General features: G+C 39.7%; 1 protein-coding gene across 1 annotated transcript in view; it reads left to right on the top strand.

Moving 5' to 3' along the window:
- The window catches only part of Gabrg3 (gamma-aminobutyric acid type A receptor subunit gamma3), a 599,492-nt gene extending 582,007 nt beyond the window's left edge, over positions 1-17,485 (top strand). Inside the window, exons 7-10 of the mRNA XM_032893505.1 lie at positions 4,660-4,812; positions 10,139-10,335; positions 10,589-10,648; positions 15,512-17,485. Of these exons, the coding sequence (XP_032749396.1) occupies positions 4,660-4,812; positions 10,139-10,335; positions 10,589-10,648; positions 15,512-15,793 (692 nt within the window). The 3' untranslated portion in view covers positions 15,794-17,485. The remainder of the gene's footprint in view (positions 1-4,659; positions 4,813-10,138; positions 10,336-10,588; positions 10,649-15,511) is intronic.
- The last annotated feature ends 9,468 nt before the right edge of the window (positions 17,486-26,953 follow it).

Below are 26,953 nucleotides of genomic sequence, written 5' to 3' on the forward strand. Positions count from 1 at the left end.
CTTTCCCCTATCAAACCCCCACCCCTTCCTGCCTCCTTGTCCTCACATTCCCCTACACTGGGGGGGGGGTCCAGCCTTGGCAGAACCAAGGGTTTTTCCTCCCTTTGGTGCCCAACAAAGTCATCCCCTGCTACATATACAGCTGGAGCCATGGGTCTGTCCATGTGTACTCTTTGAATGGCATATGCATATATATATATATATATGCTCTCATACAGAACCTAATGGGGGTGGATCTTTTCAGAATTTACACAGTCTTTTTTGGACAACCTGGTCATTCTCTTGAGAAGAAAATCAACAGAAGGAAGGTAAAAGGTAACTTTGGTCACAAAGGAACTTCAAAGTTTCATGACACTTCACAACTAACTTTTGGTGAGTTAGATGTAAATTTATACTGCATATACTTAATGGATAATATCATGTGGGGTTATGTTGTCCCAGATAAGCTGTGCTTAGAGGCTGCTTTTTATATCATTTTTGTCTTTATAATTTACATTAGTTGTTTGTACTGAAAACTTATCTCTGATGGGCTCAATAAAATTTGTTAACACGCAATCACTATAAAAAGTGAATGGGTTGCTCCAATTGGTCAAGAATAGATTACATCATCTACTGATCCACTTCACCACCATTATTCCAGTGGCTACTGTATTCATACAGAGTGATCATGAAAGGATTGGCCTCAGCCACATTGAAAATTTTTGTAAAATCTTGGAGTGTTGAAAAACCTTTAATAATAAAGAGATTGCAAGTCCTGGCTATGTTTTTCAAAAGTAAATAAGTATTTTAGTGTAGAACACCTTTCAGCTTTACAGAACAATTGTGCAGATAGCACAGAATCTGTCAGCAGCACCTGAGACCCAGTGTCCCCACTTCCCTAAGTTACTGTAGGACATCTGAAAACTAAATGAGCGAACACTGATTCAGCATTATTACATAAACACCATAAGGACCAGTTTCCCCTCACTTCTTCCCACAGTCTCCTTTTTACCAATGGCAGATATCATACTCCATTCAGTCATCAAATCTTCCTAGGCTTTAATAGCTAAAAATGTTTGTCTGAGTTTCTTTGGTTTTAGTAAACTTGATAGTTTTTAAAAGTACCTGGAAGCATTATGATGGTTACACTTCTGACAAACTGGAGCATGTTGGGGGCTTCCTCATATCCTTTCTCTGAGAACCTTGGGAGCTACTCACTCCTGCTATTTTTCATTAAGCCACCACAAATTTGCCCCTGATATGAGTCTCTGCTGATCTCCAGCCTCCGATACCTTCTGTTCCTGTGAGCAGCCTCTCATCCTCTGCATCTTTCTGGATGCCCTCAATCATTTGGATTCTGGGATGGTGACCTCCCCTGTAATTCATTTCTCTTTTGAAACCCCCAATCTGCTGATGTTCAATGTGTGTATCTCATACCTATTTCTTAGTTTTAAAACAAGTGTACAAGTCCCTGGTCCTTTAGACTTTAGAGTGGAAACCAGAATTCTATTCTATTTTTATATAACACCATTTCATGCTCTTGACCCTTCTCCCAGTTAGGAATCAACACAGGGCTATTGTGTCTCATAGAAACGCAGTTCTAAACATAAATGCCTGCAATTAAACATGCAAGTAAGTGGTTGTGTCTAGAGGGGAAAAATCTAATATTTAAACATCAAAATTTATTTTAAAAGATGATTCAGTAATAACTACTTAGAAATACAAGTCATTATTCCGAACTTTTTCTAGAGATTAATCTGAATATAGTCACATTAGTTGATTAACTTTTTTATATAATTTTGTAAACTTACATTTTCCTATATCTTACTGATTCTAATAACTATTACTTTAAGGATAAACATGGCTCTGAGCCTAAAGAAAGACAGATTTTAGTGAATTTATTGCATTCTTTTGTTTAAGACATGTAGTGCTTTTATGTTTTTTTAGGTGGCTATAAAGAGAGGATGCTGAGTTATTTGATTTGTTGATGTCTAACTTCTTGAGTCCTTTATATATTTTGGATAATAACCCTCTGTCTGATGTGGAGTTGGTGAAAATCATTTTCCACTTTGTAGACTGTCATTTTGTGCTTTTGAGAGGGTCTTTTGCTTTTAAAAAAAGCTTTCATTTTCATTTTCACAAGATCACATTTTTTCATTGTTGATTTTAGTGCCTACGCCATTGGTGTTCTATTGAGGAAATTGTCTCTTGTCCCAATGTGTTCAAGGATATTTCCCACTTTCTCTTCTATCAGCTTTAGTGATCTGGTTTTATGTTGAGGTCTTTGATACACTTGGACTTGAGTTTTGTGCAAGGTAATAGATATGGATCTACTTGAATTCTTCTAAATACAGACACCCAGTTAGACCAACAACATTTGTTGATTATATAATTTCAACTGTATAGATATCAAAAATAGATTATAGACCTAAACAGAGAATTCTCAACAGAAGAATCCCCAATGGCCAAGAAGTATTTGAAATGTTCAACACCCTTAATCACCAAGGAAACGCAAATCAAAATAACCCTGAGATTCCATCTTATACCTCTCATAATAGATAAAACAAAGAACTCAAGTGACAGCTTATGCTGGTGAGGATGTGGAGCAAGAGGAACACTTCTCCATTGCTGGTGGGAGTATGAACTTGTATAGTCACTTTGGAAATCAATTTGGTGGTTTCTCAGAAAATTGGAAAAAATCTATTTAAGACTCAGCTATACCACTTCTGCATATATAGCCAAAGGATGCCCCATCCTACCACAAGGACACTTGATCAACTATGCTCATATCAACTTTATTCATAATAGTCAGAAACTGCAATTGACATAGATGTTCTTCAACTGAAGAATGATAAAAGAAAATGTGCTAAATTTACACAGTGGAGTATTACTGAGATATTAAAAAAATGACATCATGAAATTTTCAGGCAAATGAATGGAACTAGAAAAGATGCTCCTGAGCAGGGTAACCCGGACCTAGAAAGATAAACATGGAATACTCATAAGTGGATGTTAGTCATAACATACAAGATAACCATACTATAAACCACAGACCCAAAGAAGCTAAGTAACAAGAATTGTCTAAAGGGAACACGTGAATCTCACTGAGAAAGGGAAATAGACTAGACATTGGGGGTAAAAGGAGGTGGAACACTAGAGCATAGGGATGGGAACAAGAGGGATGAGATGGGGAAAAGATGGGAGAGGCTACTGGGAGAGACAACTGGATTTGGAGAAGGGATATCTACAATGAACTAGACACCTAGGAATTTAGAAACTCCCAGGAATCTATGAGGATAACCATAGCTAAGATTCCAAGCAATACGTGATATAGAGACTGAACTGGAAGTCTTCTGTAAACAGGCAAGACTTCCAGTGGAGGTTTTTAGGATACCAAACCAATCATAAAACCTTAGACCCACAAGATGTAGGCAGCACATCCTGCCTACAAGATGTGCTGGGGTAAAAGAGCAGGATTTGAGGAATTAACCAACCAATGACTGGCCCTTCTTGAGAACCATGCCATAAGAAGGCCACCCTTCTCTACTGATGTAGTGTCAGTAGAGACACTATTAGTGTCTAATGACACTATTAGTGATATTCTGTAATATTTGCAAACAGGAGCCTAGTGTAACTATCATTAGAGAGGCTTCTTTTAACAACCGATGGACACTAACACAGAGACCCACAGCCAAACATTAAGTTAAGCTCAAGGTATCCTGTAAAAGTGGGGAAATAATAGAAGGAACCAGAGGAGTCAAGGATGCAACAAGAAAAGCTCCAGACTAACCTGGGCCCATTAAGGCTCATAGAGACTGAACCAGAGAGCATGGGATAGACCTAAGCCCGCTGTATACATGTAACAGTTGTGCAGCTTGGTCTTCAGTGGACTCCTAAAAGGGGAGCAGGGGCTGTCTCTAACTACATAACCTGCCTTTGCTTACCGGGCTGCCTCATCTTGACTCAACAGAAGTAGATGTACCTAGGCTTACTGCGACATGATATGCCAAGGCTGGTTGATATCCATGGGATATCTCCCCTTCACTAAGGAGAAGGGGAAGAAGGGGGAAGAGGAGGGGAGAGGGAAGAATTGGGAAGAGAGGAGGGAGTGGAAGCTGGATATAAAGTAAATAAAGAACTTAAGTTTTATAAAAATAAAAAGGATATTGAAGACATGGATGGGAATGGACATTTCACAGAGATCTACATCTACCTACTTGCAGTGACACACTGGGGCAGAACCAGCAATACCATATACCACTCTATAAGAATAATAGAATTATTGAAAATGAAAAGAAAAAGTGTAATTTCTGCTGTTATTGAAGAAAAAAGCTTTAGAATCACCCTAGATCTATTTCAAAGCTAAACTTTGTGAATTTTGATATAACTTATGCAGCATACAGATGGTCTCTGGCAAAAATTCCTTATCAAATTACCTTCCATTGAGTGATGTGATGTCTGACCCTCTTACTCATTAGCATGCTTTAGTTTGACCTTTACATAGGCACAGGCGTGATACAGTTCAGCAGCACCAGCATTGGTGATTTTTCCAGTTGAAGTTGTTATACCTGTTGTTTTTACTCAAGTAATTGAGTTTGAAAATTAAATTATAAATATATTTCCAATACTATTTTAATCCAGAATATAGTCCTGATTTGAGGAATATTTATTTTATTATAGGTGATTATGTTGTCATGACTATCTATTTTGAACTGAGTAGAAGAATGGGATACTTCACTATCCAGACGTATATCCCCTGCATACTGACTGTAGTTCTGTCCTGGGTATCATTTTGGATCAAAAAAGATGCGACACCAGCAAGAACAACATTAGGTAAGTTGCAAAAACTTTTTCATCCACCATTTTATTATAACTTTAAAACAGAAACATTCACAAAATGCCTTCAGTTGAAGAGAACTCAAATAGAAGTGGTTTAAGAGGCATATGAAGTAGGCTAATTTTTTTTAATATCAAAGTTAGATTTTTCTTTCTCTCTCTTTTGTGAAGTAAGTTCTGTAGAAGTATGTATCAGAAACATAGACAATTTTATGCAAAGCAGGTTTCAAATATTTAACTTTTATAAAATTCACTTCTTAGACTATAAATTACTCAAATCCTCATTACTGCTTCACTATCAGAGAATGAGTTGTTTCGTAGAATGGGCTCCATTCTATAACTTGTTTGTTATAACAACAAAGATGTGGTGCATTAGCTAAAGAGCCAAGGACCACGGTGGATGCAACAGAATCTCCCAGCCCAACCAAGTTAACTTTGTTTTAGGTTTATGTCTTGGGGGATTATGGGTTGCCATGTAACTCTTGTAATCATCACAGTTTGCTTAGTCATAAGAACTCTTGGCTGCAGTGATGATGGCACTGTATGGCACTGTATGATAGAAGGCATCGTCGGCATCCTCTAACGGTATATTGCTTTCAGCAGTCACACAGTAACATCAATGGATTGTCGATTTACTTTGGCCACAGACAATTTGAAGTCTTAATGTACATGCTGCCAACTGTCCCTCCTTCCTGTCTCTGAAGCAGATGCCCAAGCTCACTTTCGCACTGGCCTTAGTGCTGCCATAAGCCTATATTAGGCCTCAGACACACTATTCTTAATTTTTCTATGAAGGTTTTGAAAATTTAGATCATAAGAGCAAGAGTTTCACACCATGACCAAGGAGTTCTCTGGCTAAGAGTGTACCTAAATCCAACACAAGCACCTACCATTCTTATTCGCAAAATATCCTAGTTTAAAGTGGCAGGATACGTTAAATCTTCATTACATCTTCTTAGGACATTAAATGTTTTGTTGAAAATCTGCTACAAATTCTGTCATGGTCTCATATATGACTTGAAAACATGAAAAATACTAATTTCAAAGATCTTGCTAGAAGAGGAATCTGATGTCATACTCTATTTGGTTTATTCATTCTCTAGAATATATACTTCCCTCATTCATATTAATCTATATATGGCATGTATAAAAAAAATCTTAAATAGATTCCTAATAGTTTTTGAAGTAAATGTTTAACTTGCTATTGCCCAAATTCAGGACTGAAATTTTATAGATAGATGATATATAGATAGATAGATAGATAGATAGATAGATAGATAGATAGATAGATAGATAGATAATTATAACTTTTAAACATGAAAACCTGCCCACATTTCCTCCCTATAATTTTGAAGGACCAAGAGGTATTTTTGTTTATGGTAAATAACAACTAGCATTTACATATAAATATTTCTGAGGCAACCCCAAAGATTACCATCATTTAAATGGTAAACATTACAAAATTTGTACTAGTAATGGAAGGTTAATGACTAAAAGCTAAATAACATTTTTGTGAGCATATTAAATAAATAATGTAAAATATCAAAACCCCAGAGAAGACAACACCATTTTCTGGTAAAGCACAGATTGCCAGAGTTCACCTAAGCAGGTCAGCTCTGATAAGACACTGGTTTGACCAATATTCTGCCTTCTTTTCTCAGCAATTTGTAGCCAGGCTGGCCTCCTTTCACTGAAGAGAAGTCTTGTTTTGGCAAGTTCTGAAAAGCACCTACGTTTTTGAAATGATACATTTTGTTTGAATTATCTATGCACGTGTTTCTGTCTGAGTGTAGATATGTACAGGTGCACAAAGAGGCTAAAAGAGGACATAAAAACCCCTTGTCCTACAACAGAATGAGCCTAAATCATAAAGGAAAAGCATGACCTCTAATGTGTGGCTCATCTCTTCCATACAAGAGTGAAGACCAGGGCATTGTCAGCCTTTAAATGCTGAAAGTAGAACCCTGTCCTTTTAAACCCGTAAAAAATACACTTGCAAAACCTTGCTCTAATAAAAATACTTTGAACAAAACAAAAGCTGAAAAATGTATTCCAGAACATCTGAACCTACAAGGAAAAAGTACTCAGATTAATTAGACTAATGAAAACAGATACAAAATCAGCTCTTTAAGAAAAAATAGAAATCAGTAGAAATAGTAAAATTCTGATATAATTAATACTAAAAACTGGCTCCTTGGCTAAGCCTAGAAGAATAGACCTGTAATTCTCACAGTAGCATGAGAATCATAAGGTCAAAGCTAATCTGGGTTACATATGAGTTCTGGATAAATCTAAGAAATTTAGAAAGTAGATAGAGCTCCCATTCTGATCCATAAGCATAAGGCAGAGACAGCTAACTGGGAAGGCTTTTCAAACTTTAAAGTCTGCCTCTGGTAACGTGTATTCCAACAAGGCCACACCTGCTAACCCTTCCCAAGTAGTTCCACCAACTACGAGTGAAGTATTCAAACACATGAGTTACTGGGATCATTCAAATCATCACAAATAGTGTGCACAAATAAAAACATAAAACACAGCGAAGGTGTAGAGCTCAAACATGCATCTACACACATGCATACATGTGTGTGTATGTATACATATACACACACACATATATATATATATATATATATTGTGTGTATCATATATACAGATAATAGTGCTGTTCGTGTGTAATGGCTTAATTCTGAAAGGTTCATTGTATGTTGTGATTTCGGAGGTCTCTTTCTGTTCCTTCTGCCATGGAACCTTTAGGAGGAGAGGTCTGATTGCAAGAAGTAAATTACCAAGAATGAACCCTGAAAGCTATTCCCAATTCCAGTGCCAGCCTTGTTCTCTGCTTCATTGTTCAGTCTCCATGTAAGGAATCTACCCCATGATTTTTGCTGTGGCTCCATCGTGAAAGGTCACTCCTTGGGTCTTTGAACACTAGTTTCCAGATGGCAGAGCTATTTGGGGAAGTTTGAAAACTTCCCTCAAAGAAACCTGGATATGGCAAATGTTTGACAGGCAAGCCTAGCTCATCCTACCTTCTTCTCTGAGCTCCCTGCTTACTCATCTTCTAAGGTATGAGCAGACCATGTAGCAAGTTCCTCTCTCAATGAACCAAACCCTGGTTGCCATACTATGCCTGTAATGATGTATTAATAATACTCTCTATACCATGGAGCAAAATAGATCTTTCTTCCCTTAATTCACATGTGCCAGGCTTTTAGTCAGTAAAAAGAAACTAATGAGTTATGTCTTTACTTGATGATAAAGAACCATCAGCTAATAAATCTGTCATAGATGCTCCGCACAGAAAAAAAAATAGTTTTACACAGAACACACTTAGTAAACCTAAAGTTGTGCAATTTCTAGAAGAAAATCTAATATTGGATGACATAAAAAATTCTCAAACACAAATGCTTTTAATGAAGAAAACAGGAATATTTGTGACATAAAATATACTTGAATACGTATGTAATATTCATTTTGAACATTATACACCAACATGAAGATTTACTAATTATATTTAAAAATGATATCATCTCCATTTAGTGTTGGTAAAACTATACAGGGCTATAAGAAATGTTGACTGTACAAATGAGTCTTTGTATCAAAGGTTTCTAGCAAAATATATTATGATTATGACAACTTTAATCACTGTAGATTATCATTTTTAATCACAGATGCTAAATCCCCAAATAGCCAAAAATACCGTCGACAGCCATGAATGATACCAGAAAGCATGTCTGTTTGAGGTGGCACAGATTTTCTGAGCAGGCTTCTGCTATGTCAGCAAGAGTTTACCTTGATGATCACACGTGAGGTAAATGAAAAGAGGAACACAGCTCAGCAAGACAGCATCAGGACAGTGGAAAACCAATAAAACAGGAAATATGTACTAAAAGACACAACTCACAAGGCATGCTAGGGGAAAAGATGTGTGGCCTCTGGTGTAAATCAAGAGCAATTTGAGCCACGAGGGGAGAAAATAAGGCTGAAAAAATATGAGCCCACTAAACACAGTGCTTGTGAACTGCCAAGGAGTAAAATCTAATATTTCTGTTATAGCTGTCCCAGAAGAAGCCAATAAGGCTGAAAATATACATTTTCAAGGCATAAAAATGATGGCTAAATATTTCTCCAACTTTTCAAAGGCAGACAAATGCACATATGCATGAAGCTAAGTAAATTCCGAACAGGATATAAATCCAAAGAATTTCAAGCGAAGACAAATTACAATCAAACTCAAATATAGAGAAAGCCTTGAAAGTGATAGAGAAAAACAACATGATCCTGCCTGCTAGGCATCACAGGCTGAATGACAGTGGCTTCATGCTGAAGCCTTGGAAGCCAGAAGGAAATAGACTCTTGGCCTGAATTCTGCAGGCATTGGGAATCTAATGTAGCCTGACAATCCTTAGTTGTGTAAAGAAAATGCTCAGTAAAACTATATTATAACCATAGAAAAGTAAAGAGCAAAAATGTGTCTACATTTTATTGAAAGGGGATAAATTCTGCGTACTCACTGGTTAGGGGGCCTATTGATATGCTATACAGAGTGCTGTATGCTCAAAGGCATCATAGAGACGTCAGGTGTCAGAACATGGCCTTAAAGATGTGAAAAAACTCAAGGAGTTTTACAAGTGGTCAACTCATGAAACAGCAGGAAGGAAAATAAGACACAAGGAAAAACTGAACAAATGAAACACAAAATAAAACATGATGATGTGTTCTAAATATTAATAACCATGTGATGTGAAATGCCAGATTATCCCATCTACCCCGGATAAATTAGAGTAGAAAAATGTAAAAATTGGTCCATGAGTATTTTAAGAGAAGGCATCTCAGAAAGGGTGATGCTGGGGCTGGATAAGGAGGGCAGGAGTTTACACAGTGGGCAGGAAGAAAGCATGAAGCAGAAGATGAGCATGGACAGCATAGGACATGCAGAAAGGCGATAGGCTGTAACTTCTGCTAAAAACATTTCAAAGGTGAAATGCCAAGCAATGAATTACTAAAATCTATTTAAACCTATCATGTGTTCCTTGATGGAGGATGCCATTATGTTCCCACAACCCATCAGAAATTTGAAATGCAATTGGGAAATGTGCTCACTATGCCTCACCTCCTGACCTTCAACTCACCTTACACACTGTGGTATTGGTTGCTCCTCTCCTGAACGAGCTGACTGCAGGCTGCTCTACCACTGCCAAGTGTCTAGGGGCAACTGACATATATCACCTCCGTGAGATGACACTTCTAAGTTTGCATGACTTTTGGCCTTTCAGTCTGGTGTGCTGACCTCTTAACAAGTTGACAACTGTCTCTTCCACAGGCATCACCACGGTGCTAACCATGACCACACTCAGCACCATTGCCAGGAAGTCCCTGCCTCGGGTGTCCTATGTCACTGCCATGGACCTCTTTGTGACTGTGTGCTTCTTGTTTGTCTTTGCCGCACTGATGGAGTATGCTACCCTCAACTACTATTCGAGTTGTCGAAAGCCGACCATCAGGAAGAAAAAGACATCGGTGAGTGGCGAGGACAGGCAAGGTTTGCTCAGTTGCGGCAGGAGGGTGGTTTGAGGCAAATGTGCTCTCAAATGTTGTAATGTCCTAAGATCTTAGAAGGTGAGATAATTCTGCGGATAGGCCAACAAGATGGGGATTCCTCCTACTTCCCCGGTGTCAGTGGTACTGGTGACAGAGCTAAGAGTGGGCAAGCCTTCAAGACTGCAAAGCTCCGTGGCCTCTTTTCAATTCTGATTTTCTTTTTTCTCTGCAGTTATTACATCCAGATTCAACAAGATGGATTCCTGATCGAATAAGCCTTCAAGCACCCTCTGTATGTATAGCTTTACAGGTGCCAATACGTCTTAGAACTTTAAATTGGTTTACATTGAAAGCTATGTTCTTCATAAATGTGGGCATTGAATTCAAATGAATGCTGCATTTGCTCCTTTAAAATGTTTTTGGTTTGTGGGTTTTTTGGGTTTTGGTTTTGTTTTGTTTTGTTTTGTTTTGTTTTGTTTTGTTTTCTAAAACAACCAAATTAGAAGAAGTGCAAAGTGGGAGAAACATCCTAAACTTTCTACCTTGATGCAGCATGCATGCTTCTGGCTAAACTATAGATATCCACGTTCTGCATATTCATGCATACTAAGAAACTAAATGACATTCGCTGAGTTACTTCTCCAGCCCAAACGTCTATTAATATTTTAAGTAGTAATCTGCCAGGTCTTTACATTGATTGTTATGGTTGTTACATTTTATAGACCAACTGGAATGCTTATAGTTATATAGTGAGTGTATTGGGGACTGTCATAGTTTAGGGTTTTACTGCTGTGAACAGACACCATGACCAAGGCAACTCTTATAAGAACAACATTTAACTGGGCTGGCTTACCGGTTCAGAGGTTCTGGACATTATCATCAAGGCAGGAGCATGGCAGTATCCAGGCAGGCATGGTGCTAGAGGAGCTGAGAGTTCAACTTCATTGAAGGCTGCTATGAGGAGAATCACTTCCAGGCATCTAGGGTGAGGGTCTTAAGTCCACACCTACTCCAACAAGGCCATACCTCCTAATAGTGCCACTCCCTGGTCCAAGCATATACAAACTATTACAGGGACATTGGCCTGCAGTTTATCATATGATGTTTATTCTAGTTTTCACATCACTGTCATTTTATGCTCCACCAAGCCACCAGCCACAACATGTTCCTCCTTCCCCTATAAATAGCATGACTCCCTCAATTTCTCTTAAGATATTATGTGTCTGAATATCAACTCACTTTATTCTCACAATTAAAATTGAGTATGAAGAAATGAACCCCTATATATGCTAGTAAGAAAGGAAACTGGAATGAAAACTTAGAAAATTTCATTCTAAACCATGATCTGGCTACCACTTTTGTCATGTGCCATTTTAATGTCTAACTATGACTTTTATTCTTGACTTTTGTCTACACACTAATTACACTGAATGTTTCATATCACCTATGTATGACAGGTGACTGCTAAGCTCTTAATGAATGATGGGTTATATTTTGTGCATCTCAACCAGTTTTATGAGGAAAAAATATATAATTGTTCCTCTACAAATATGTATCATGTAGCTTTGGCAGCAGAGTAGTGGGCAAACATCTTGCCAGCCGTGAGAAACCAGAAAGTGCTTCCAATGAGTGTTAGACAAGGCCATAGAGGAGAGAGGCGTGGGATGACAGACCCCAATCTGAGCTAATAGCCCAAAGCCACAAGAGTATTTCTTCACACACAGCCAGAGACCTCAGTGTTGAGGGGAAAATATTGATGACTTTGGTGTAGAAACTATTCTACCAAAAGAAAAGGCAGGATCCTCTAATTCAAAGAAAAAAGGAAATCTCCCCCCCCCCAAAAAAAAAGCCCTGTGGACAAAAAGGAAAGGTCGATGACCTAGTTATAAAGTCAATTCACAACAGAAGGTGCCACTGCAGGTAAGAAGACACAACTAAGGCTCACATGGACAAAGAGGGAGGGGTGGAGAAAGCATTTAACTGTTAAAATTATCGCCATTTCAATTCTTATTTTTCAACTCTTATTTTTTATTTCATCCTCAGAAAATTTGAAGCCTAAATTATAAGTCTCTAAAGGGATAAGGACAGAGCCTGAAACATATGTGTGGTGGGGCAAAATGCTCACACTGCCCTGTGTGTCAGTTCTGTAACTTAAATGCAAAGCTAATGCTTTTCACAGGCATCTGAAAAGCAGTGTTCCACGGGGAGAGGGCATGGGGCTGTGTCAGACACATGATAAAGGAAGAGAGAGTCAGAGACTGGCTGGGCCAAGGAAGGAGCATTCATTAACTCTCTTTTAGGCACAGTTTGAAATACTTGAATTAATGGAGCAGGTACGTGGAGAAAAGTGCTTACAGGGCACATAATACGGCCATAGAGGGCTTGTCCTATTCTAAATTCTAGTTCAGTCTTGTGAAATGGAACTCATTTCAAATTCCCAAGCTATCAAATCCTGGGGCTCCCCTGACTATTACACAGTTTCTTCTGGGTTTCAGCAGCCTGGTGCTTCATTTCCCTAAGTTATAACAAGAAATTGAGATTTTTCCTGTGCCAAGAATCTTTCCTGCTGCTTTTCCTGCAACCCCTGAAGTCACCTTCTCTAGCGATTCATCTCCATCCTTGGAGACTCTTCTATGCCCAGCCTGGATCAGTGTCTTCCCTCACGGCCCACTCTCTCCTCTACTCACAGTCCATGGTCCACATTCATACCATTCAAGGGGACTACATAGTTCATAGGGTTGAAGAACCGAGTGGGTGAATGTCTGGCTTTAAAATGCCAAAGCACACATGAAAGTCTTTAATAGAGTTATCGTCTAATAAAGAAGGGTTTTATCAAATGAAGCTTGTCAGAAAGGTATACATTCCTCAATGCATTGGATAACTGCAGTTTCCATACACAGTTGGGCTTCAGAATCATGAAGCCAGAGGGTAAACATCCTCATCAGAGCTGAACTTAGCCAGTCTCCCACCTCTGCTCATGCCTCAGAGCTGTAGGAGCTGCTACACAATGGTGTTCTGAAAACTTCCAGTGAACACCGATGCAAAGCCTTCTGCTTATGCCTGGACTCTTCCCAACATACATGTATACACATGCTTCCCGTGTTCAAGGCTCCAGAAGGCTTTATGAATTAGATTTGAATACTCAACTGTTCTCTCACTTTGTCCCCATTTATGATGCTTCACAAACATGAATCTACCTTAATTAAATTCTAAAATTTAATTAATTGAATTTAATTTAAGGTAAATGTAACAGTATCCTTGTGAGGAATATTTTCCCATACACCCCTTCTTTTTGTTTTCAAATCCATGGCCTCTTTTATCATTAGCTGTTATATGTATATATGTAAATGTACAGACATATATATTCCTGAACATAACTTGCTAAGTCTGTATAATGCTACTTGTATGCTTGTTCCAGGGCTGACCATTGGTATTGGATAACCAATTGGTGTGCTCTTCCCTGGAGAAAAGTATTTCTCCCACTCTCAACATTTCTTAGTGGTTCTTACGGTCGAGACCTCCTGGGCATTTTACCGTTCATTTTGGCATGTCTGTTGGTGTTGGCGTGTTCAGCTCATGGCAGTCATGTTGAGGAGACCTTGAGTGTATAGATTGTGTCATTACCAGGAGACACAATTCAGAGCAAACTCCCTGACTGTCGGGCTCTTACCTTCTTCCTGCCCTTCCTTTCACAATGATCCCTGGGTCTTAGATTTGGAGCTACAGACCCCTTTTAGGCTAAGTGACTGTATTTTGATCAGTTGTAGTATTCTGTACTGATCCACCTGTTACAAGGAGAAGTGTCCTTGATGATGGATGAGAACTCCACTTCCTTGTGGACAAGAAGGACAAATATTTAGAATATCATTAGTAATTACCCTGCTTTGGTAAACTGGTGTTTGTAGGTTCTCTTCCAAGATCCATGAATTCACTAGCCCTGAACAATTGGCTAGGCATTCCAGTACCAAACATGGTTTTTCTCTTGTTGAACAGACCTTAAGTTCACCAAAGTGTGACACTACTGTGCCTGCCACACTGTTCATATTTGTGGTTGACAGACATTATAGCGAAGTAGAACTGTTGGATGCTTCCCTCCCTTGGAAGCTCAACTGACACCGTCTGGTTCCCTGAATTGTTGTTGCCGTGGAAGAGGCTTTCAAGCTAGTTTCAGCTCAGGAACTTCTGGGCCTGGCATCTGTAGTACTTTGTGTCTTCAGCAGTGGGGACTTACTGTCCACCCCTGGTGGGTAACAAAACCCACTAGCTAGAGGCTGGATGTTTTTGTAGTCAACAACCTTAGTCAAAAAGTAAAAAGGCTTTTCATGTCTGATATTAGGGGCTAGTCTATTTTTAATAAGAGCCTTTCTAAACAAAAGAAAGAAAGAACTATCATAGACAGATGAGTCTTTCCAGTTGCCCCCTGCTATATAGTCAGACTAAATAGTGCCTCTCTCTAATTCCTAATGGAATTCAAGATGGACTATGGGCTCTTGAAGGGTTGACAAATGTCTGAAAACCTAACAGTTCCACTGAAAACCACTTTTTAAGTTGGATGGTTCTGCCCAGTCCTGAAAAAAAAAGTCTTTAACTCACTTTTTCTCTCACACTGACTTTTCCAAGACAGGAGGAGAGCTTGGGAATGGAGAGTATTCAAGCTACACATGCTCATGCTTTCTGCCTGGATTACATGCAGAAACGATGCTTTCTCTCCATTTTAGCACATAACACCTTCTACTGAACAGCCAAATACATGCTAGTCTGAATAGGTGCCATATTTATCTTCCCATGCTCTAATATCCATGTAGCTTAACATCTAACGGACAGATCTATGACGTGTACATATTTACTACCAGGTAACAGAGGTGAGATTTAAAATGGCTAATACATTTTAGAAAATGTATTTTCCTTTGTCCCCCAAAATCTGAGACATGTTTTAAAACAGCAACGTGTTTTCCTTGTTCACTGAGCCGCAATGATTCAATGAACAGGTGGTGCCCAGTAATGGGTACGTGTGGGGTGGGCGTGGCCAGCTACACATGTTCGTGTTCATGTACATCTTGTCTAGTAGCAGACAGAAGTAGTCTCTGTTGTTCAATGCAATTCAGGCTGTTCTTGCTTCCATTTCATGATTGCTCTGCTGTTCTTGTGCCTGCAGAATTATTCTCTCCTGGATATGAGACCCCCGCCACCCGTGATGATCACGTTAAACAATTCCATGTACTGGCAGGAGTTTGAGGACACCTGTGTCTATGAGTGTCTGGATGGCAAAGACTGCCAGAGCTTCTTCTGCTGCTATGAGGAGTGCAAGTCTGGCTCCTGGAGAAGAGGCCGCATCCACATTGACGTCTCTGAGCTGGACTCCTACTCTCGGGTCTTCTTCCCAACGTCCTTCCTGCTGTTCAACCTGGTCTATTGGATTGGATACCTATATCTTTAAGTGCTGCTCTGAAGGATGACAGAAGAGTACTTGATTCATGTTTTTCCTTCCATCATCCCCAGACAAGTAGTGACCAACCAAAAAGTAGCAGGGAAGGACACTACTCCAGTTTGTTGTGTTACCTTTCAGCAGCATGGGAAGTACTGGAAAGTATTCTTTATAAATATTTCACTCACAAACACACACACACACACACACACACACACACACACACACACACAGCAATTGCATTGTCAAGTGATATTCTTGCTAGTCCCTTCTTCAACTGGTAGTTTGATACTTATGAATGGCCCTGGATACAGAAGCTGCCAGTTACCATGCAACCACACCTGTAAAAGATTCAAACAAGTATCCAGAGGTTGTCTCAGATTCTCCCCATTATGTATCTTCCCTTTGTGCCCCTTTGGCACCAGTGCCCATGCATACAGGCTCTCCATTAGTGGAGATACACACTCATGGTGACCTCTCTCTGAGATCTAGCTGGAACTGCAGTCTGCTTTGGTTCCTTCTGTGAGGCCTGTGTGCTCAGACACTGCTGTCCTGAGCTAGCCTCCCTCTAACTGGCACCCTTCCTTCCCACCTGGGAGGTGGTACTATGCGATTTTTAAAATTTGTTTCTGAGACCAAGACTGCTGTTCGTCTCTAACTCTCACAAAGTAGTGACTTTATTACTGACTGCCAAGCATCAGTGACATTGGTATCCTGGGTCCCTGGACCAGTTGCATTTGAGTTCAGCATTTCTCAAAGAGACATGATTTATAAGACCAAGTCTCAGTCTCAGACAATGAGGGTAGCTTATATTATTGTTAGGGATTTGGTAATTCTCTTCATCCTGCAAAGACATGCAATGAGGGTAGGCCTTTGTTTTGAAACTGCATTCCACAGTGTAAAATAACATAGATATTCATATATTTAATCATGAACATTAACTTTCAAGCCAAACTGACTTTAGATGAAAAACATGGGTGATGGTTATTGTCAATTATACATTTTGATGAGCAAAAATTGTTTTATACTTTGAAATATGGATGCATAGCAAAATCCCAAAGAAACCCTCCCAAATCAATTCTCTTTTGATATTTTTATAGCACAAAAACAAATTTGCTTCTTGATATTAGTTCTTGGCTATGACCAGATGCTCTTGTGCATTCCAGGTCTATGACTCTTTTGAAGTATCCTCTATTGGTGACACCCACAGATTTCCACTCATCAGCAGTATCTTGGCACTATTGCAGTGTCCACAGTAGAATCCTTGTGTACTCTTCTCCCACAAAGCTGAATTAATTTTATTGAAATTAATGAATTTTTCAGTTTCTATTACACATACCATATGGCTTCTTAGAAAAGGTAAAACGTCGTACAAATAGAATATAACAACATGCTGACTTGACACAACTTATTAGATGTATTTCAGAAAAGATAATGGTATGGAAGAGACCGGAAAAACTGAAAGTAGATACTTTTGCTAATTCTTTCTAGTACTGTTGCACATGAAGTGGATGTGAAAATGGGCACAACTCTCAGTTGAAAGGGTAATAATAGCTGTCCATGTGTATGTGATATTCAGTCTTTTCTTTCTGAGTTTCTACTAACAAACTAGTTTGATAGTTACTACGTAAGGCTCAAGAAAAATTGGCTTCTAGTTAGAAAATTCAATTTAAAAGAATTAAAATAATAAACACCAATAAGGAACGAGCTGAATATAATGGCTTAAAGGAAATGTCTCGTCTGTTGGGAAGTCTTGCATCTAGTGCACTAGTGTCTCTGAAGCTCTCGTCTTTGACAAACCCACTCTGGAGGTACCCACAGCACTGAAGAGAAAGAGCAAACCACACATACAATTGCAAGCACTATCAGTTCAGAGTTTCTAATCAGATAAAGAATTTTAACCTGATACATTTTAAAAGTTCTGGGGAAGACAAAATTTTCTAGTCATCTGTCCCCCTACTCAAGGAGTAAAACCTGCAAGCATCTGCTATAGGGCCGGGCTCCCTGCTACCTTAGACAAGCCCCACAGTTGCCTCTTGTCATAAAACTTGTCATTGCCATTGTCTCTTGCCCAACCTCAGTCATGCTGATCAAAACATAAGAATAGCCAACACGCACGTCAAGAGCACGCCAATGCCTGTTTCTCGGTAAAGTTCAATCATCTATGTCAGTCTGAACTCCCAGGATAAACCATTCTAGTACACAAAACAGGAGTGATGCCTGCCCATTGCTCAGGGGCAAAAACCAGGGGCTTTACAAGGTGAACTTTGAGGAGGGTCTAGTACACTGGGAGGAGAGGGAGAAATGCACCTCTCCTTAGATACCAGTTCTCCTTACTTAATTAAGGGGGACATAGGTGGGGCACACAAACTCAAGCCTCCTCTAATCTACCACATTCTGCTCCGTTTCCTTTGTGTGTAGAGCTGGGAAATCCTTGGGCAGTGGTCTGAACCACCTACATCTCAAAGGTGCTACTGTGTTCCTCATTCTTAGAAGCACTCCAGACTGAGGAGACTGTTTGAAAAAAGATTCCAGATTCCCAACCACTGTGGATTATACTGAAAACTGTGACTGTCTCTCCTTTAAACTACATCCTGATTGATGGAGAAAAACTAAAAAGGTATTTTACAGAGCAGTAGAATTCAAGCAGAATGACTCTTCAAAACCTAGACAGACTCTCTAGGGTGTCCCAGATGCTAAACGGAGGACAGTGTTAATAAATTTACTCTAAGTCCAGCCAACACTGCCTCCAATTTGCTCAAAATATGCCTTAAAATGAAACATAAAACCCCCAAATTTTACATTTTCTGGAAATTTTCACTTCTTGTATTCATATTGAATTTTTCTGATTTTTTTAAGTATACATGGATAAAAATCAGATTTCATTTCTTTATATGACAACCAGGCATCTTCACATTTACATCAGGTGAGATAAAATTGCAGACTTTTATGAACTCTTCAAACATGGAAATGCGAGTCCTTAGTCACAAGCCATTTTCATGTTCCCTGTGAGAACCTGAGGGTTTATGTCCACAGATCAGCACCATTCCAGACTGTTTTACCTGCTGCAGTAAAAGATGTTTAGACGTATGTTGTAGCCCTATACAATGGCACATCTGGAAACAGTGGAAGCAAGCCACCGGTGGTAATCCCACCTCACATCAATTTGTCTTGACAAAGCTAGGAAGCAGGGGTCCACTCTATCCAAAGGGCTAGAAAACAAAACAGACAACACCTCTGCCTCCTTGGTCATCTTTATCTCACATACCAAACTGGAACTTTTTTTTTTTTTTTTTTGAAATTTGGAAAATTGAAACTGGTCCCCAGATGTTGCACTCCCATTCTATCACTTCAGTGCCCCAGAGGCATCATGAGTCTTGAATCTGCTTTTGGTTTGGCAACTATTTTTTAGTGTTTTTCTTTTTTTTTCTTTTAGAGTTAAAAAAACCATGCAAACTTTCATATTAAATATAAAATGACTAGAGATAAGCATAGTATATACATAAGTATAAATTGATACATTTAATTCCATTTATACTGATAGATTATTCGTTTGGAACTGTAGAACACAAATTATATGGAAAGGTCTTTGGTAATAGAAATGTTAATTCACAGCAAATGTCTTATTCACAATGTTTCCTGAGCTCCTTCAAATGGCTAAAATGGCCTGTGATAACCATTGGGTCTAAGACTATGAAGGACCAGTATTTGATTCTCATTCTCTAATTAAGCATGGACCAAGAACTGAATGCCAATGAAGTGCTCAAGACAGACAGACCCATCTCTGATCCCCTTTCTATTGTAAACATGGATCAAAACAAAACAGGGAGAGAAAACAACCTCTGTCTTAAGATGATAGGGTAACAGCTAACACAGACACCTTCCCAGAATAAGAATTTGTTTTGTTTTTTTAAAATATATTTGGAGCCTTGAAGTTGGGATGTTTCAACTTCCCCCTTTTAAAATATCTTCAGCTTATAAAATACTAGTCCCATGATAAAAGCTTGATTTAATTCTGTTAAGGTTAGAAGAGAAGATGTTTCTATTCGTTTGCTTCCAAAATGTCTTTTAGTAGAGTGATGCTTTTGTTCTAATATTCCCTGTAAGACTTCTAAACCTCTTTGTTACTTTTCTTAGAATAAAATACCAGTCTAAGAACCAGCTTACATAAATCAGTGCTAAACTCTGAGTTGAACTCTTGTTGGTTATTAAAAAGTTTCCCATGCTTTGAGTTAGCCAAGAGGTTTTGTTAGATTGTGTTATGTGAACTAGTAAATACTTAAACATGCATGCGCATATGTGCGCGTGCGCGCACAAACACACACACACACACACACACACACACACACACCCTTACAAAATAAAGAAAGTTTGATTTTTTTCATATTCAAATTCATATAAAGCAAATGTAAACTGCTTTGCTTGACCTATTCAGTTAAGCATCTATTTTAAGCATTTCATTTTCCACATCTCTAAACATAGTACAAGGTTCTCCCAGCCCAGAGAACAGGTTGCACAGGGCGAGTCAATAGTAGTTACTGTGGGAAATGAAGGCTTCTCTGTCTACAAGGTAGTTTAAACTGAATGGGTAGGGAGGCACAATTGACTTTCAACAGCAAACCTCCCAAACTGAGCTGGTTCCTGCTGTTTTGTTCTTTTCTAATTATTTAAAGATATTTCCTTGTATTTTTGCAAGCAAGTAGTCTGCCTTCTGCATCATGTATTCTGAATCTGTGACTTCAACCACCATCAAAAATGTCAACCACTTTTGTCTCTGTACCTAGCATGGGCAGGCATTTCTCCTTGTTGTTATTCCCCTAAAACAACAGAGGCTGACATAAAATTTACAATGCGTTCAGCAGTGTAAGCCATCCTGTGGTGATTCAATGTATAGAGAAGAATGTGCATAGTATCTACACATACAATACACCACTTTATTCAAAGGAGCTATGCATCTGAGGGTTCTGTTATCCTGAGGGATCCTGGAACCAGCCCCCTGCAAATTTGGAGGAGTGACTGTAATGTTTACATTTCCTATAACAGACTTAGATTCTGATGTCTCCTGGCTGCCCTGCCCAGGAAGTACCATTTCAGTAGTCGACATAACCAAGCCAATGTTCATTTCCTTAAATATGCATTTCTTAGATCAGGTGCTCACAACATGGCTGTTACAGTCCCCTCCATACATCTCAAAATTATGATATTGTCCCTAGCTTCCATTCACAAAAGGTAGTTCCCATTTACCATTGATCATTAATCATTTTTGAGTGCATAGGATTTTATATAGCGAACCTTAAAATCACTCTAGGGGAAAAAAAGAACTTTGACCCTAAGCTGTAGCTTTATGAACACTGTGAGAAACAAGGTGGAAACTAAAGAGGTCAGGCATGGGCTGAAGAAAGGGTGACATGGATCTGTTTTCTGGTTTTCTCCTCAAAGGGACTGAGTTCTTAATGTCTGCTTCCTGGAAGAACCAGGCAAGTCCTTCTGGTAGGGATGTGTCCGCACCTACAGAACAATCTCTCAGGACAGCTGGTTAGATAGGCAGTCGTAAATGTCCCTGTCAGTTGTCCTGGGAGCCCAGATTTGCTTACATCATTTTTGTAAACATCAAGCTGTGTCCTGCTTCACAAGTATCTTCTGGAAACACTCTCTCAAGACACATTTTTGAAGTCTTCCCACTGTGGAATTGGGATTGTCAGGGACAAGTGATGCCACCTTTGAAATAATTAGTATTTACTGAAACATTTTTATCAATAACTGTCCAGGTTTTTCACAGAAAGGATACTTATCAATTTTAAGTTTATGTGAAGACCCCAACACACAGAATCCCACAATGAGAAGATCTAACTGCCCAACCCCCTGTCTAACCTTGGCAGTCACAGGTAACCATAAGTTAACTGGTCACATCATTGTGTCCAGGCATTTTCAGGGTTATCTGGAAAAATAAAAACAAAGAAAAGAAGAAAGATAAGAAACAAATAATATCTTCTTAAATAACATTCTCTATCATTAAAAGCAGAAAATGCACATAACATGACTGAACTTTCCAACTTATCCATCAGATCTGAAGGAAGAGTATGGCAGGACCTCCATCATGGGTTTGAACCATGTTCTAGCTCGTAGCTACCAATTCAGTGCAAAGGTTTTGTGTCTTTGATAAGCTGGGACAAAACTAGCACACGTACTTTTTAAAAAGTAATGACAAACCTTTTAAAAGTTTAATTGCAATATCAGAACAGCGTCCAACCTTTTGTTCACTCCTTGGAAGTCCATCTGCCCTGGTTCAAGGATTTCCCTACATTTGAGGAGCGCATGCCATTCAGTGTTTACTTCCTGGTTACTTTCCTTTTCGTTTTTGCGTTATTGGAAAATTTTAGTCATTTTCTTCTAGGTAAAATTTTGATTGGTTAGGAAGTGTTTTGTTTTCTAATATGGCTACATCCTCAGAAGCTGTATGTTTTGTTGCCCAAAGAAACCATCATTCCGCTTCTGTCCATGTCTTTGGATCTAGGAGTTACTGCAGATCTTGTTGGCATTTTATTTTACTATAGTCTCTCTAAATATATAGTAGTGACGTGCTTACTGTTTGTTTTCTCCTTTTTCAGCTTAGAGTAATGATGGAAACCCCCTCAAAAGGCACAATGGCCAATTGTGCTAGTAAGCCACGTTTACATACTAACATGTTTATGTACAGATACATGTTTTCTTTATAAGCAGCTCCTGGACTCAGCAAAGCATTGCTTGTTGTGATTTCCATGAAAGGCTCTAGAAGAGTGACAATTTTCAGGGACTGATCTGTATCTCGTTTGAAGTGATGGGGTATCTTGTGTTCACATGCAGTGATGTGTGTTTATGTGTTTGTATGTACAACGGTAAAACTGAACAACCTATTAACGTGTGCGTTACTCTATCCATTGCCCCAAATTTAGTTGAAACACTTAGGAGCACAGCTTCTTAGTGAAAGCATGTTAGCTTAGTAAGCCTCTGGTTAAGGCAAACAGGAAACAGGGGGAAGAAAAGAAAGGAAAGAGAGGGGCCCAGATAGAGTAAGAGACAATCATTGTATTTCCCCAATATGGGATAACATCCTTTAAAAAAAACAAATCAAGATGAGATGCTTGATCAGAGGCTGGTGTGGAGAACATGTAAGCACCATCAAGTTACTTGGGTGCCTTGATTATCTGTGTGCTGTGACCAGGCTTATCTGATACACTGATAGTATTTCTCTATAGTTATGTGGTACACTGGTGTTGCAGTGTTTATTTGGGAAGCCACGTAGTTGTTCACAGATAAACCTAGGCAGGGCCTGGCTTGAATTTTCAAAGCGTAGGAGTCAGCTACAGAGTAGGCAGGTCCATTCTGTAAAGTAAAATTTTCATGGTCTTGGGCTGTGCCCCAGGAAGAAAAGTGTGGGGCTGATTCTCTATCTGCCTGGCGTTCTTCCCACCTATAAAGCCTAAGGTAAGCTGATTCCAGAATCCCTCAGCATTTTGACATCAGTGAGGACTGTAGAGGGAGGAGGGTAACCCGTCCTGTCCAAGTGCTGGTCCCTTAGAGAGCTGGGGTCATCGTCAGAGGCTGGCCCCACACCAGTAATTTGCAAAAGCCATGGATGTCCTGCTATCCTTGAGGGTCCTCCTCCCCAGCATAAAACGGTGACTCCCCTGTACCCTGCAACTCGTGGTGTCCTAGTGAAGAGAGGGCGCCCTTGTGCCCAACGTGCCTTGGCGACCCCGGCGGCACCGCGCCCGGCCTTGCACGTCGCGACCCCGCCGAGCCCTCAGGGCCAAACCCAGCCAGAAGCCACCTGAGCCTTGTGGCTGGGTCGCCCTCCGTATTTGTATTTGGATTCCTATGTTTGTACTTCTGATACAAATAAATGCACATGTTGTCAGAAATATTGACGTGCACCTCCTTCTAATTTGAGCGGCAACTGGGAGGGCACTGCTGGTATTGATAGAACGAGCGACACCAAGTGTCCCTCTCAGACACACATATCATATCTTGGGAGCCAGATGCATTAGCAGATTCTACACCTGGCCGCAGTAGTTATGACCACAAAGTTAAAGGGGTTAGTTTTCTGAAGGCAGCTTCTCCCTCCGCTCTTGCCAAAGCTAATATACAAAGACCCTCAAGCCAACCAGGACAAGCCCTCAGTCCACTCAAGACAAAATAGCTGTGCCAGCCCCCAGGAGTGGATTCCTGTGTTCCTGTGCAGCACAGGAGTGCATTCAACCAGAAATGGTCTGGCATCACTAGGAAACACAGTTTCATAACAAACTACCTGACCCTCTGGCTCTTAATCATTCTGCCCCCTCTTCCACAATGTTCCCTGAGCCTTGGGTGGGGTCTAGCAGTTGTATCCATTGAAACTAGACTTCACAATGCAACGTTTTGATCGTTGTGGTTTTCTGTAGTGATCCCTTTCTATTGCAAAGCGACATTTCCTCGATGAAGAAAAGTAAAGACTATATTACCTGTGGGTCTAAGGGCACATGTTTACAGACGGTTGTTAGGTGTCCCACTGGCCTAGTAAAGTTGTAGGCCCCCCTCCCATATCCGTAACTTCACTAGTACTGAACAATTGGGTAATTATACAGTACCAGGCTATGCCCAGAAGTCTTACCCACATGACTGAGCATGAGCTGAACAAGAACAACACCAATAGACATGCGCCAAAGTGGAGGAAAGCTTCAACCCTACACAAAAAACTACAGACAAGTAAAGTATGCTGAGACTGGGCATTCCCCAGGGAAGAGCACACCAACTGGTCTCAAAAATCAAATGACTTAGCCCAAAAATGTGCATACAAAAAACTTAGCATTATGCAGACTGAGCAGGTTATATATACATATGCAATACATATGCATATTTATATGCACGTGCATGCGCACGCACACACACATATACACACATATGCAATAGCAATCAATGAAAAGAGACCATAAATTTGAAAGAGAGCAAGGAAGGGCATATGAGGAGGGTTTGGAGGGAGGAAAAGAAAAGGAGAAATGTTGTAGTTATATTTTAAAAAATGTTTTAACAGGGCTAGGAAAGAACTAAAGTCTATCCTAGGAAAATCAGTGGCTAGGAGTTGAGATTGACTATCTGAAGGTCAAATGTTGGTCCCCTTGACACAGATACTGCTGCCCAAATAGGTCACAGCTGGTGGTCCTGGCGTACAATAATTCTCAGTCATTATTAATGGGACAATTTAGGATAATACTCTTTGAGGCTGGCCTAGGTTACATAGATAAATGTTGCCTCCCAAAATAATAAAAGTGAAATAAAGCAGAAAAAAAAAAAAGATCATCACCAACAACCACCATGGGGCAATAGGTCAGTCGATGTTAAAAGCTTCTATTTCAACTTTGGTTGGTCCACACAAATGTAATGTATTTTTCAAAGTAGAATAAATGCAGGCTGTGAACTAAGACTCCATGTGTTAGTCTTGCTCCTCCTGGATGAGCATTGCACAGGAGGAGTGGAGGGCAGTGGAGACTGTGAGACGCCATCAGCAAGGTCCACTTCCCATGGAACCCAGTTCCCTAGCTGTGCCTATGCCAGTGTTTCTTATGTTAACTCTGGATTTGATCTTGTGCTTGAGCAACAGAGGGCATGCTGTGCACATTGACTCATTCTTCTTCTAGGGCTGTGGGTCTGCTGCTTGTGATCAAGAAAGGAACATTAGAATAGCTGGCATTCTTTGAGGAAAGACTGAACACACCCAGTCATTCACTCCAGTGACTCGTTCCTCCTGGACATGGCAGCTCTCTCTCTCTGTCAGTTTGTCCAAGAAAAACCTGGGACTTTACCATACTTAGCAAAATGCAAAATTCAAAATGCAAAAAAAAAAAGAAAAGAAAAAGAAAAGGAAAAGGAAAAGATATTCAAAAGCTTCAAGTGTGACTGCATACCTCCAGTCAGCCTGTACACATCTCCATGGCCTTTGTAGTGTGGAGTCAGTGATAAAGGCCATTCTTCGGATATTGTCAACATTTAACTTATTGAAAATTACTTTTTTAGAGGGTTCCATTTCCAGAAAGTATCTTTAGAATATGTCAAAATGTTAGACTGAGGTCACCAGTGCATGCTAGGAATTCACATAAATCAAGAACAGCTACTCCAAGCAAAACTAACTAACAAAAAGGAACCCACAAACAACAACAATAAGGCCTTTGGGCTGTCCTCTTGCTCCATGGTTTGATTTGTAAATTAGGAGCACACTTTCCCTTGCTCAGAAGCAGAATTGTGGTGACTCTGAATCATGCCCACAGCCTGACAATGCTACTTAAAAGGAGAAACTTCACAAAGAACCAATGAGGAGTGGGACTCTGCCCCAATTCTATTGTCTTATATTTTGTAAAAAGAAAAAAATTTCAGTAATTCTTTCTGAAGTCAGTTCTTTTGTCAGGATAGTCTTGTCAGAATGGCATCACTCCTTTTCTTCTCATGCCTAAGCAAATTTACATACATACCAAGTTTAGAAAGATAACACCAAGACCTGTACCCTAGAAAGCAACCAGCACTATAAAGGGGTAGGAGCTTGGGAACCGTAGTCATCTACTTTACGGATTCTGGAATGAGACAGAATGAGCACTAGAGCTGCTATGGCTGAGCATATAGAAATGATTGAGAAAATGAATAGTTAATTTCATGGGACACTTCAAAAGGATTTACAGCACCTACAGCCAATGAAATCAAGATCCAGCACCTTCTTGATGCAGTATTAAAGAAGAATTCCAAGTCTTTCGACAGCAAGGATGTCAGAATGGGCAAATTGGTATTATGAGTATGTAGGTCATCTGAGTACATTCAGGACTCAAAGGTATATACCTCACCTGCGTAATAATGGCATTTAGTGAGAGAAACTCAGGCAGCTACTGAAGTGCAGATGCCCGCAGGAAATGACGTCTAGCATCTCTGGTTTTGTAGGACTCAGAATATCCAAAAGGAGCAGAGTTAGGTGGCATCATGCAGCTTCCAAACACGGTGGATTCGGTTCGCAGGACCATTCCTATGGACCAAGAAGCCACAGTGTTTTAATGTGTCTTTCCCTGGGGTCACTAGCCATCCACCTCATAACAGGTTCATTACACGGAACCCTCTATATCTTTGGGTTGACACTGATTTCTTTTTGTTGTTAAAAAAAGAAAAGGTTTAAAGTCT

Source organism: Rattus rattus, chromosome 2 (genome assembly GCF_011064425.1).
Source record: "Rattus rattus isolate New Zealand chromosome 2, Rrattus_CSIRO_v1, whole genome shotgun sequence".
Lineage (NCBI taxonomy): Eukaryota > Metazoa > Chordata > Mammalia > Rodentia > Muridae > Rattus > Rattus rattus.